Genomic DNA, 14,801 nt, shown 5'->3' on the forward strand with positions numbered 1-14,801 from the left:
GTTCACACCACCACACACACACACACACACACACACACACTCCACAGAGAATCTCTGATCCAAGTACCCCTCTCATCCTCTCAGATTTCTCACTCCAGCAAGGCTCCCAGATTCCATTAAAGCTCTTCTTACTGGGCAAGACCCTTAGACCACAGACAAGGTCCCAGGCCCTTGCAATTCTTATGCCTCTGAATTCCTCAGTCCCCAGGACCTACATTCCCTATGCCTTCACACCCTAAGGTGATCCCTCAGTTCCTTCCCAGCCCCACTTTCCCTCTGCCCACCTAACCCCCACGGTTGGCTATTACCCTCATTCCCCTGGGCTTTGGCACTGGCCCAGGTCTCCTCCCCATCCTCAACCTGCTCTCATCCTAGACAACCTCCCAGAAAGGAATGAATGGACCTTAATCCCATGGTCTTCTTCTTCCACTTCAGCTCTTTTCCTGGATCTACTTTCCAGACTTTTCCCTCCTCTGAGATCCAAGGTTACTCTTCCCACAGGCTCCATCCTTCTAGCGGCCTCATGCTCTAGCCCCCAGTCTACCTGCCCCTCAACTCCATGTCCCTTGAAGCCTCTGCTTTGTATCCACCTCCATCTTACACACTGCTTACTTGTGCCTCCACCACCCCCACGTTTCAACTCCCAGGCCAGTTACACTTCATCCTGAGGATACTATGCAGCCATGTGACCTCAGTCATACTACCACTGCTTCTCTGCTGCATGTCTGTGTGCCTCTAGTGAGGCACAGAGTTCTGCCAAACCTTTATCCTTCTCCTCAAACCAAGATAGTCTATTCTTGGAGGGGGAGGACTTTTTTATTGCCATCCATAGGCAAGCTAGAGACTTCAACTTTGAACATGGACTACCTGGACACTTACCTACTATACTGCACCCTTATCTCTTTATCTTCCCTTACCTTCATAGGTTAAGGTGACACTTTTCCTGTCTGAGACCAGTCCCTGCACCATCAATGACCCTTTCTCCTTAGTCTTCAGCCTAGTGGAGGCTACTCTCTCGTTTTGGCGTGTGGGCTTCTCATTGCATTGGCTTCTCTTGTTGTAGAGCATAGGTTCTAGGGCTCTCAGGCTTCATTAGTTGTAGCACTTGGGATCTAGAGCATGTGGGCTTCAGCAGTTGTGGTGTGAGGGCTCAGTAGTTGAGGCTCTCAGACTGTATAGAGTGCAGGCTCAGTAGCTATGGCACATAGGCTTACTTGCCCCTTGGCACGTGGAATCTTCCATGACCATGAATCGAACCCGTGTCCCCTACATTGGCAGGCAAGCTCTTAACCACTGGACCACTAGGGAAGTCCAGTTGTCTGTCTCTCTTGACTAGAGTGAAAACTCCACAAGGGCAAGTTATTATCTGTTTTGTTTGGTGAAATATCCCTAAGCACCTAAAACAATGTCTGATATTCAATAAATATGAATTTTTTTTGACTACATGAATTAATTTTCCTCCTTTCCTCCTCTCTTCTGTTGGCTTCAAGTACACACTCCCCAGTTCACTACACTTCTGACTGCTTATCAGAGCCTTTTATATCCTTCTTTCCTTCTTAAGTGCTGATTTTTTGTTTGTTTTATTTGTCTGCACTAGGTCATAGTTGCAGCATGTGGGATCTAGTTTCTCGACCAGGGATTGAACCCGTGCCCTCTGTGTTGGGAGTGTGGCATCTTAGCCACTGGACCATCAGGAAAGTCCCAGTGCTGATGTTTTTAAGGGCTTCTTCCTAATCCATTTTCTCTTTTCCCTTTATATATTCACTGTGGATGATTTCACCTTTTCCCATGATTTAACCACTATCAATTCTTTTATTTTCAGCTTAACCTCTTCCTAGGATTCTAATCCTACTTTTCAGGTGTTTGTTGAATAGCTCTGCTTGGATCCCTGATAAGCACCACACACTCAAGCTGCCCCAAATTGAACTCAATAGCTTCTCCATCCCATCCCTTCGCCTCCATTGCACCAGTCATCCTGATAGTCATTCTCCAAACTACCCACTGCATTGTCTGAGGCAACTGGGAGAAAATGTAGTGCTATGGAGCTCTATCTCCCAGACAAGACTAAGTTTCCACCTAACATTTCAAACAGTAGAATGATAAAAGCATGAAGGCAAGAGAGAGCATGATGAGTTCAGCTTTCTCAATGGCGTGGCTATAATGGCCTTTTTATAGGAGAAGGCTTTGGTGAGAAACTGAGCAAGGACATTTGGCTGAGTGACTATTGCAATTCGTAGACTCTTGCTTTACAATTTTCTTTTTACCAAACTGACTTCCTTGATGACAAGATGGTGTACTTATTTTTTTAATCCTTACTTTTTGTGGTGCTGCTTGACATATGGTGAAAGTGAAGTTGTTCAGTCGTGTCCGACTCTTTGCGACCCCATGGACTGTAGCCTATCAGGCTCCTCCCTCCATGGGATTCTCCAGGCAAGAGTACTGGAGTGGGTTGCCATTTTCCTTCTCCAGGGGATCTTCCCGACCCAGGGATCGAACTCGGGTCTCCCACATTCCAGGCAAACGCTTTAACCTCTGAGCCACCAGCTTGACATACGGTAGGTACCCACATTTGCAAAATTATGTATTTAATATGACTGAAGCCTAGGATATATATATGAGGATGTGGCTCAATACTGATAAGTGTGAGCTTTTGTGACTTCAAAGACATTATTTAAACAGAAAATTTGAATGTTGTTGTTTGAATATTTGAAATGTTTGAATGCTTGTTGTTGTCATTCAGTTGCTAAGTCGTGTCTGACTCTCTGCACCCTCATGGACTGTAGTTCACCACGTTCTTCTGTCCTCCACTGTCTCCTGGAATTTGCTCAAATTCATGTCCATTGAGTCAGTGATGCTAACCATCTCATCGTCTGTCACTCCCTTCTCTTCTGGCTTCAATCTTTCCCATCACTAGGGTCTTTCTAATGAGTCGGCTCTTTGTATCAGGTGGCCAAAGTATTGGAGCTTCACCTTCAACAGTCCTTGCAATGAATAGTCGGGTTGATTTCCTTTAGAATTGACTAGTTTGATCTCCTTACAGTCCAAGGAACTCTCAAGAGTCTTCTCCAGCACCACAGTTCAAAAGCATCCATTTTTCAGTGCTCAGCCTTCTCTATGATCCAACTCTCGCATCTGTACATGACTACTGGAAAAACCATACTTTTGACTGTATGGACTTTTGTCAGTAAAGTGAATGCTTACTTTGATTTTTTAAATTAATATTTATTTTTTAAAGTTACTAATCTAAAATTCTAGTCTTCCTTGAGTATTTAAGCTTAGTTTATAAATTTTATTCTAAATGAGATTATTTATTAGATTGCTTATTCTAAATAAGACTATCTTATTCTAAATTTTTAATCTTATTCTAGCTCTAGCATATTTTTAATAATAAGTTAATGTTTTTGTTCCATTTGAAACTTAAATTATAAACTTAATGTATCCTATTTCTTTAAATACCTCAATTGTCTTAATAATAAATTTTCCTACCTTCTTATATATTCTTATAAAAATCATAAATAAAACTCATAAATATGGTAAATCTCAAGTTCCCTTAAATGTCCTAAAACTCCTATAAACTTACCAAGATTTTTACTTAAAATTAAAGCCATAGTCAGTTTCACATTTTAAACTCCAATGACAAAGCTGACCAAATTCTCATAAACATTCAAATGCATATAATATCAAAGAATCATAGTACAGGTATCCCTTGCTTTGCAAAGTTCACTTTATACCACTTCACTTTTATAAAAAACCTACAGCAGTACCTGTTTCACTAACAAAGAGAAATCTGAAGAGGATTTTCTCTTTTATGGGGAAAAAAAAAAGGTGAAAAATAGAAGTAGCATCCAGGATTTTGTTTTGCAACAAGTCATATAGAGACAGTGTGCACCCCAAACAGTGAGAGTGGTAACACCAAGCTCATTCCCCAGGAATTACACTCTGCTTCTCAGCACCAAGGTGTCACAGCTTCGAGCTCTGTGAGCATCTATGCTTTATCTTGATTTATTTTGTGTATTTGTTAGCAACATATGTCTTGAGGTAATTGCTTCTTTGCCTTATGCCATTTTGGTTTATGAAAGGTTTTGTACAAGCACTCTACTTTTGGACAAGGAGGCAAACCTGTAGTTTTATGCTTTTAATATTTCTTATTTTAATTTCCTTTCTTCCCAGAATTATAATTATTCACCCATATGATTTTTAGGGTTTCATTATCTTATACTTTTATTTATTTTTAACTTTTATTTATTTTTAAATTAAAGTATAATTGATTTACAATATCATGTTAGTTTCAGGTGTACAGCATAGTGATTCAATTTTATGTACATATATTTATATCCATTTGCAGATTGCTTTCCTTATAGGTTATTACAAAATATTGAGTGTAGTTCCCATTGTCTTGTACTTTTTAGAGTTGCCTTTTCAGCTTGTTGAGATTTCATTATGATCAGACGACATTGGCTGGGGTTCAGTAACTCTCTAATAGTCTGCACTTGGCTTCCAGATCATTACTCTCCTGTTTCTCCTACCTCTGTGGCCCCTCTTCGTCAGCCTTTTAGGCTGGTTCCTTTGCATCTCCCCAGTCTTGATGTTGAGCCACTTCTCCATCTGTGTTTTCTCCCTTGATCTCACCCATTCTTATGTCTTTAAATATCATCTATATGCTTATGACTCCCACATTTCTATCTCTCCCTTGAATTCATTTATTCAGCTGCCTACTCAGTATTCCCACTTGGATGCCTCATGAGCATCTTAATATGTTCAAAACTGGATTATTTCTTTTCCATGCAAACTAGCTTCTTCCAGTCTTCCCCTACCTCAGTTAATGGTATCACCATTTCTGGTTGCCCAATCAAATGCCTTAGGATTGTACCTAACTCCACATTGACTCATCAGCAAATCTTGTCTGCCCTCCCCCGGTCCTCCTTCATGCTATTTCCATAGTCCTATGCTGATCTGAGCTATTATTATCTCAGTTCAGTTCAGTTGAGTTGCTAAGTCGTGTCCAACTCTTTGTGACCCCATGGACTGCAGCGTGCCAGGCTTCCTTGTCCATCACCAACTCCCAGAGCCTGCTCAAACTCATTTCCATCGAGTCAGTGATGCCATCCAACCATCTCATCCTCTGTCATCCCCTTCTCCTGCCTTCAAGTCTTTCCCAGAATCAGGGTCTTTTCCAATGAGTCCGTTCTTCGCATGAGGTGACCAACGTATTGGAGTTTCAGTTTCAGCATCAGTCCTTCTAATGAATAGTCAGGACTGATTTCCTTTAGGATTGACTGGTTTGATCTCCTTGCAATTCAAGGGACTCTCAAGAGTTTTCTCCAACACCAGCACCATAGTTTGAAAGCATCAGTTCTTCGGCACTTAGCCTTCTTTATGGTTCAACTCTCACATCCATACATGACTACTGGAAAAACCATAGCCTTGACTAGACAGACCTTTGTTGGCAAAGAAATGTCTCTGCTTTTTAATATGCTGTCTAGGTTGGTCATAGCTTTTCTTCCAAGGAACAAGCGTCTTTTAATTTCGTGGCTGCAGTCACCATCTGCAGTGATTTTGGAACCCAAGAAAATAAAGTCTCTCACTGTTTCCATTGTTTCCCCATGAAGTGATGGGACTGGATGCCATAATCTTAGTTTTCTGAATGTTGAGTTTTAAGCCAGCTATTTCACTTTCCTCTTTCACTTTCATCAAAAGGCTCTTTATTTCTTCTTTGCTTTATGCCATAAGGGTGGTGTCATCTGCGTATCTGAGCTTCTTGATATTTCTCCCAGCAGTCTTGATTCCAGTTTGTGCTTCATCCAGCCTGGCATTTTGCATGATGTACTCTGCATAGAAGTTAAATAACCAGGGTGACAACATCGTACTCATTTTCCAATTTAGAACCAGTCTGTTGTTCCCATATCCAGTTCTAACTGTTGCTTCTTGACCTGCATACAGATTTCTCAGGAGGCAGGTAAAGTGGTCTGGTATTCCCTTCTAATTTGCCATAGTTTGTTGTGATCTACACAGTCAAAGGCTTTGATGTAATTAATAAAGCAGAAGTAGATGTTTTTCTGGAATTCTCTTGCTTTTTTCTATGATCCAGCAGATGTTGGCAATTTGATCTCTGGTTCTTCTGCCTTTTCTAAAACTAGCTTGAACATCAGGAAGTTCACAGTTCATGTACTGTTGAAGCCTGGCTTGGAGAATTTTGAGCATTACTTTGCTAGCGTGTGAGATGAGTGTAATTGTGTGGTAGTTTGAACATTCTTTGGCATTGTCCTTTTTTGGGATTGGAATGAAAACGGACCTTTTCCAGTCCTATGGCCACTGTTGAGTTTTCCAAATTTGCTGGCATATTGAGTGCAGCACTTTCACAGCATCATCATTTAGGATTTGAAAGAGCTCAACTGGAATTCCATCACCTCCACTAGCTTTGTTCGTAGTGATGCTTCCTAAGGCCCACTTGACTTCTCATTCCAGGATGTCTGGCTCTAGATGAGTGATCACACCATCATGGTTATCAGGATCATGAAGATCTTTTTTGTACAGTTCTGTGTATTCTTGCCACCTCTTCTTAATATCTGCTGCTTCTGTTCGGTCCATACTATTTCTGTCCTTTATTGTGTCCATCTTTGCATGAAACATTCCCTTGGTGTCTCTAATTTTCTTGAAGAGATTTCTAGTCTTTCCCATTCTATTGTTTTCCTCTATTTCTTTGCATTGATCACTAAGGAAGGCTTTCTTATCTCTCCTTGCTATTCTTTGGAACTCTGCATTCAAATGAGTATATCTTTCCATTTCTCCTTTGCCTTTAACTTCTCTTTTCTGTTTCTCAGCTATTTGTAAGGCCTCCTCAGACAACCATCTCTCACCTCCATTATTCCAATGACCTCCTCTTAACTGGTCTCCCTGCCTCCACCCATGTGCATATAAACTGTTCTCAATCTAGTGATTTATTAACGTCTAAATCAGATTATCAACCTCCAGGCTCCCATCTCACTCAAAGAAGAAGTCAAAGTCTTGGCCTGTGAGGCCCACCTCAGTTTTGCCCCACCGCTTTTTGACCTTTTCTACTTACTATTCCTTTCACTCTGTCTGTTCCAACTATACCACCCTGGTTGCTCTTCCTCCCACTCATCCAGTCGGCTCCCAGCTCAGGGCCTCTGCTTTTACTATTTGTTCTGCCTGGGATGCACTTTCCCAACATATCTGTATGACTCATCGTCCTCTCACTTCCTCCAGGTCTCTAGTCAAAATCACTTCAGGAAAGCCTTTCCCTGCACACTTATCTAAAGAACAGTCACTGCTGTATACATATTTTCTCCCACCTTCCGTTTCTGGTTGACTTTTTTCTTTAGCACTTATCCCTCCTCTTATTTATTTCACTTATTAATCTTATTTGTTTCTTCTCCTCACTAGAATATAAATTCCATGAGACCAAGGATTTTAAAGTTTTGCTCAGTGCTTTATCTTCAGAATCTAAAATAATGCTCAATAAATAACTGTTGAATGTATAGATAAAATAATGTTAGTGAAACTTTATAACTTAATGAATTGAGCAGGCAGTCCACACAACTTAGATAGGAATTATGTCATTACCTATTTCTTTGCTTTTGTGTAGGTTTTTGTAACCACCCACATGATAGAATTATTTCACTCCATTTTGTACTTACTTAGCTGTTTCGTAAGAAAACTGTAGACTTTTTTAACTTTCCAGAGTTTTGTGTTAGTTTCATGGATAGTTTTTCATTACATCTCTTGTAAATACACAACTCTTGTAAATTTTAAATAATATCTCATTAAATGTTGGGTCTCTTAAGGCTTTCAGTTATTTGGTCATATCTTGGAACCAGATGAGAATAGTGGCAGTGAGGAGTTAGATTATGAAGGATCTTATATCTGTAGTAAAGAGGTTATATTTTATCCTGAAAGAAATAGGAGCTATTGAAGAGTTTCAAGCAATATGACATGGTTCGTTTTGCATGTTAAGAAAGGTCACCCTGGGGGTGAACTGGAAAATAGATTGGACATGAGGAAGCTGCAAGCAGGGAGACCAGTTACAATTCGAGGACAACAGTCCAAATGAAAAATGAAGAGAGCCTGTACCATTAGGTCCAAGCTTTATATTTTCAGCTCCAGCCTATCTCCTGAACTCCAGGCTGTTGTATTCAACTGCCTATTTGTATCTCCAATTGGAGGCCTGGCTTCCCTCATAGCTCAGTCGGTAAAGAATCCGCCTGCAAGGGAAGAGACCCGGGTTCAATTTCCTGGGTTGGGAATATCCCCTGGAGAAGGAAATGGCAATCCACTCCAGTATTCTTGCTTGGAAAATCCCATGGACAGAGGAGCCTGGCGGGCTACAGTCCACGGGCTGGCAAGAGTCGGACACGACTTAGCAACTAAACCACCACCAATAGCCATCCCATAGTAGTAACATGTTCAAAATAGAGCACCTGGAAATTCCCTGATGGGCCAACAGTTAAGACTCCATACTCCCCCTACAAGGGGCCTGGGTTCATTTCCTGATTGAGGCACTAAGATCCCGCATGCAGCTCCCCTAAAAAAAATAGAGCACCTGGTCTACCTTCTAATCTGCTCCTCTCCTGGTCTTCCCCATTTCCATTAACAACACCACCACCTACCAAGTTGTTCTCATCAAAATTAGGGGTCATTTTAATTTCTCTCTTCCCACCACTTGCCCCTGCAAACCTTGACATAAGTCCTCTACCCAATTCTGTTGGCTCATCTTCCACAAATTAACCAGAACACTTCACTTCTCAATATTGATAGTATCACTGAAATCCGAGTGCTGTCATCTTTAGACCACTTTAGTGCTCTCTTGACTAATAGATCTTCCCACGCTTTCCTCCTCTCGACCTCCTGCAGCAGTCCATTTTCCAGACAGCAGCTGAAGTGTGCTGTTAGCTTAAAACATAATCCCCTGCTCCCTCAATCTCCAGTGGCTTTTCCTCACTCTCAAAATAAAAGCAAATTTCTTGACTATTTAGTTGACTTCGTGTCCTATCACTCTTCTCCACAGCCCCATTCTCTATCCCTTAAAAAACACTAGGGTGGCTCTTGCCTTTTCTTGAGCCATTCCCTCTGTCTAGAACTTCTCCCCTCAATCTTCAGAAGACAACTCCTTTTTATCTTTCAAGTGGCAGCTCAAATGTCACTACATTAGAAAGGACTTCTCTGACTTCACAGGCCAAAGTATCACTCCTCTGAAAAGTCTTCTTTATTACACCATCCTTTTTATTTTCTTTGTAGCAGTGGCCACAAACTCAAGGTATCTTTATGAATCTGTTAACTTGGCTATTTTCAGTCTCTGCCCCTAGAATGGAAACTCCATGACAGCATCCAGTCTGTTTGAATCCTCAGATACACTACAGTGTCCCCATAACCATAGCAGATGTCTAGCACTTAGTAGACACCCAGTAAAGCTGTAATCAATAGTGGATAATGAAGTGGACCTCTATTAAAGCAGCAGCCTTAAAAAAAATAAATAAATAAAGCAGCAGCCTTGGAGAATGGAAGTTAGGCACTGATAGAAGAGACTTCAAAGAGTTGGATCAGGCTATGATCTCCACAAGAGCAGAGTTCAGTTCAGTTCAGAAAGCACAATCTTTCCTGACCCATAGATAATTTAATGTTTATTCCATGAAAAAATGAAATTGGTGAGTTTTAGTGACCCCCTTAGGTCAGAAAGGGGCTTTGCTTGTGGCTCAGAGAGTAAAAAACCCACCTGCAAAGGAGGAGACTAGGGTCAATCCCTGGGCGGGAAGATCCCCTGGAGAAGGAAATAGCTACCCACTCCAGCATTCTTGCCTGGAGAATTCTATGGACAGAGGAGCCTGGCGGGCTACAGTCCATGGGGTTGCAAAGAGTCAGATACTACTAACTCTTTAGGTCAGGAAGATAAGAGGAGTTAAAGACAACGTAAGTTTTCTGGCTTGGGTACCCAGCTGTGAGTAGTGGAGCCAGAATTGAAACATGAACCTGTCTCACTGCATCTTCTTTCTGTGCACTTCCTAGATGGCTGATCCTGACCCTGGGGAAAGAAACTATGACAACATGCTGAAAATGCTGTCAGACCTGAATAAAGACTTGGAAAAGCTGTTGGAAGAGATGGAAAAAATCTCAGGTAGGATGTTTTCCCAGGCAGGGTAACTTCCTCCTTTCCAAGAGCTCAAATCCTCCTTATACTTCCAAGCTCAAACCAAGTACCTTCTCAATCAGGTCTTCCCTGACTACTTTTCAACTTCTTCACCATGTAGCTACTATACCACAAGATTTTATGCTAACCACTGATATTGCCTTGAATTGTTTTCTGATTATTTTTGTGTGTTTGCATCTTATTCCAGCAAATGGACTATTATCTTCTTGAGGGCAGAAATAATAACTTCTTTTGTAACTGGGCACACAGTACCATGAAGAACTAGTAAATTGTTAGTCGCACAGTCATGTCCAACTCTTTGTGACACCATGGACTGTAGCCCGCCAGGCTCCTCTGTCCATGGGATTTCCTGGGCAAGAATACTGGAGTGGATTGCCATTTCCTTCTCCAGAAGCAGCAATAGAATTGAACTAATTTCTCCATTTTTTGGAAAAGAATGTTAGTCTGTTATTTTATTTAACATGTTTCCAGTAAGCAGTAACTAGCAGTGGTAGTGATACAATTATAATTTATTTAATTTGTTCTTTACCAGTTCGGAATATATGTAATTCTTAAAATTGTGTGATCCTGTTTTACTAGAGAAAATCACAATGTGAAACAAATTTTAGAGTGCCCAAATACTCTACTTAAATGAAAACAAACTATTTTTAAAGACATTATTAGTTTTTAAGTAATCTCCACTTATTACAAGTCTTCAGAAAATTTCTACTTAAAAATGTTCTCAATTTTGTGCCCACATACTTGAAAGTTTTATATATACCTTTATAAAAAGTTCTAGAATTCATTTCCCACTATAAGTTGTTTGATTGCTTCAATCTAATTAAATATTCTCTTATTTAATACCATTTACTGAGCACATATACATGCTTTTTTAAAAATACAAAGTTGAATAAAGATGCTCCTTCTTGAGAAGTGAGTAGGGACCAGTAACAGACATCAAGATGACTAGTTATATTTAAGCATATAAATTTAAAGCACATCTTAACTTTATGGTAAAGCTGTTGCTGCTGCTGTCGCTTCAGTCGTGTCCGACTCTGTGCGACCCCATAGACGGCAGCCCACCAGGCTCCCCCATCCCTGGAATTCTCCAGGCAAGAACACTGGAGTGGGTTGCCATTTCCTTCTCCAATGCATGAAAGTGAAAAGTGAAAGTGAAGTCGCTCAGTCCTGTCCGACTCTTAGCGACCCCATGGACTGCAGCCTACCAGGCTCCTCCGTCCATGGGATTTTCCAGGCAAGAGTACTGGAGGGGGGTGCCATTGCCTTCTCCGACGGTAAAGCTATAATCCGGCAAATGCTAATAATGATGTACACCAAGTACTGGGGAAGGAGGAGAGGAGAGGCAGACTTCTTGGGAAGGCAAGTGAGGCTTTGAATAAAGTAGAGCATTAGAGAAGGAGTGGGGATTGGACAGATGAGGTCGGTCCTGTGAGCAGAGAAGAGGGGCTGTCCAGGAAAAGAAATAGTCAAGGCTGTGTGCCTGTGAGGGAAAGATTGGCATAGTCAAGAAGTCAGAGTAGGGCGTGACATTCACAAGGTGGCAGGCCATAAAAGAAGAGGCTGAAAGGTGAGAAGAAACGTCTTTAATGCAATGCCAAGTTAAAGAGGTCTACTTTTCTTATGTAAGTGATAGGGAGCCATTTGGAATTTCGAGGAAGTCAGTTGCCTTGCAGAAAGATAGCTCTGGTAACAGTGTGAGGGATGGTTCAGAAAGGAAAGCCTGGAGCAGGAAGGCCAATTAGGCAGGTTTTCCAGAACTAAAGGCTGAAAAGGAGCTGGCCTTAACACAAGCTTGGCACTGAGAACAAGAAGAACATGGCTGATTTCTGTGAGAGAATGTCTTATTGATTTGTAAGAGCTCTTTCTGTATTAAGACTCTTAGGTGCTTGTTCAAAATTGAAGGAAATATTTTTCCCAGTTTTTCATTTTCCTTTAATTTTGTATATGAAGCTTCAGCGAGCAGAAGTCTTATGTAGTAAAAATGTATTGATATTTTCCTTTCTGATTTATTCCCATTGCTTCAATGCTTAGAAAATCTTTCCCTAATTCAAGATCAGTGAAAACAGTCACATATTTTCCTCTACTTTGTGGTTTTAGTGTTTTGTTATTTTTAACATTTAATTCTAAACTATGTGGTATGCCAAAGGAACTAGGCTTGTACTGCATTTTTATTTAGATTCACTGGAATCTCTCTTTTTGGCAAATATTCCAACAATAATTAAGGTGATAGGTAAGTAAGTTATTCAGTTCAGTTCAGTTCAGTTCAGTCCCTCAGTCACGTCCGGCTTTGTCACCCCAATGGGCTGCAGCACGCCAGGCTTCCCTGTCCATCACCAACTCCCGAAGCTTGCTCAAACTCACGTCCATCGAGTTGGTGATGCCATCCAACCATCTCATCCTCTGTCGTCCCCTTCTTCTCCTGCCTTCAATCTTTCTCAGCATCAGGGTCTTTTCCAATGAGTCAGTTCTTCACATCAGGTGGCCAAAGTATTGGAGTTTCAGCTTTAGCATCAGTCCTTCCAATGAACACACAGGACTGATTTCCTTTAGGATGGACTGGTTGGATCTCCTTGCAGTTGAAGGGACTCTCAAGAGTCTTCTCCAACACCACAATTCAAAAGCATCAATTTTTCAACACTCAGCTTTCTTTCTGGCCCAACTCTCGCATCCATATGTGACTGCTGGAGAAACCATAGCTTTGACTAGACGGGCCTTTGTTGGCAAAATAATGTCTCTGCTTTTTAATATGCTGTCTAGGTTGATCATAGCTTTTCTTCCAAGGAGCAAGCATCTTTTAATTTCATGGCTGCAGTCACCATCTGCAGCGATTTTGGAGCCCACTCTTTCCACTGTTTCCCCATCTATTTGCCATGAAGTGATGGGACCAGATGCCATGATCTTCGTTTTTTGAGTGTTGAGTTTTAAGCCAGCTTTTTCACTTTCCTCTTTCACCTTCATCAAGAGGCTCTTTAGTTCCTCTTTCTGCCATAAGGGTGGTGTCATCTGCATATCTGAGGTTACTGTTATTTCTCCCTGCAGTCTTGACTTCAGCTTGTGCTTCATCCAGTCCAGCATTTCTCATGTTGTACTCTACATAGAAGTTAAATAAGCAGAGTGACCATACACAGCCTTGACGTACTCCTTTCCCAATTTGGAACCAGTCTGTTGTTCCATGTTCAGTTCTAACTTTGCTTCTTGACCTGGATACAGATTTCTCAGGAGGCAGGTAAGGTGGTCTGGTATTCCCAGCTCTTTAAGAATTTTACGCAGTTTGTTCTTATCCACACAGTCAAAGGCTTTGGCTTAAGTTATTAAGTAATAATAATTAAGTTGATATTACTAAGGTAATGGTGTTGTATTTAAAAAAATGCTCTCTCACTGTAGAGATGAGGTTGACAGGTATTTATATTGAAACAAGTCACAAAAAAACTTAGCTTTGATGATTTTTAAAATTTGTCTTTGAAATTTTCTGTGTAAAACTGAATTTGTTTGATACATTCAGCTATTGAATTCAAGCAGCTGCACATCTTGGAAGGCTTTTGCACTTTCTTCCTCACAGAAATGAGACAAATGTAGCCCACATCTGCTTGGCATGGATGAGGGTTCTGCTGCGCATGATTCCACATCCCCTCCCTTTGGTGCTTTTCCACATTGCATTCTTTGAACTGCTATAAGGTCCATTATTTTCCCTTTAGGTTATTCTTCCCTTCATTTTAGTTGCACATATTTTCCTCTTTTTATAAGCCTGTTTTTATATAAATATTCTGCATAGTTGTCTAATTTGGGAGGCAATCAAATCTTATAAAAACTTGCTTTAGCAATTTATCAGCTGATAAAGTTATGTTTTTATCAACATATAAGCAACCACAGATTAAATAGTATTAAAATGTTTTGTAAAGTTTATCTTTTGTAGTTTCTTAAAGTAAATAATTTGTCCTTGGCCCCATGGATTCAAATCTAATAGTTGAGAACACTAAAATATTTTTCTACCTGAAGCATAAGCAACAGAACTATTTTGTCATAGTGTCCCTAGGACAGGTTAAGACAAATATTGTTTAAAGAAGTAACATGATTTTAGACCAGGATGAATCTCACAACCTTACCCTTTAGGTTAAATTTAAAATGAAGCCCAACACATAAATCTTTAGCCTCTGTTGCCCCTGGGAAGGCTCTTGCTCAATTTTTCCAGTGACCACACAGGCCAAATAAAATCACCAAAGAAGCAATCATCAACTATCAAAAGTACCAACCAGCAAATAAATGTAAATGTGCCTATTTATATAAATATATATGCATATTTTAAACAATATTAATAAGCCAAATCCTCTTGACTTCAAGGCTTAAAGTTTCTCTTTCTGTTCTCTTTAAGTCAAATCATGACCTAGGATAAATTTCCCAATACAAGTTTAGCTGTATGCCTTGTGAGAGTGAGCCCTGAGAATGTAAAACTTCTCAGGTAGGAGGAGAGAGTCTAACTTGGTTTCCCACCCCTGCCCCAAATCTATCCCATCCTATTCTATTAGTTGAGAAGTGATTTCTTTATTACTCATGAAGTTTTTTACATATAGTAGGGCAGAGATAGCTAACTTGTTTTATAATATGTTAGGTTTTTGGTTTATCACACTAATTTCATTATTAT

General features: G+C 40.5%; 1 protein-coding gene across 1 annotated transcript in view; it reads left to right on the forward strand.

The window, feature by feature from the left end:
* The window catches only part of SYCE3 (synaptonemal complex central element protein 3), a gene marked incomplete at its 3' end in the record, with an annotated part of 25,323 nt that overhangs the window by 777 nt on the left and 9,745 nt on the right, over positions 1–14,801 (forward strand). Inside the window, exon 2 of the mRNA XM_010841562.1 lies at positions 10,021–10,129. Within this exon, the coding sequence (XP_010839864.1) occupies positions 10,021–10,129 (109 nt within the window). The remainder of the gene's footprint in view (positions 1–10,020; positions 10,130–14,801) is intronic.

This window comes from Bison bison, unplaced genomic scaffold, assembly GCF_000754665.1.
Source record: "Bison bison bison isolate TAMUID 2011002044 unplaced genomic scaffold, Bison_UMD1.0 scf7180017847066, whole genome shotgun sequence".
In the NCBI taxonomy this organism is placed as follows: Eukaryota; Metazoa; Chordata; class Mammalia; order Artiodactyla; family Bovidae; genus Bison; species Bison bison.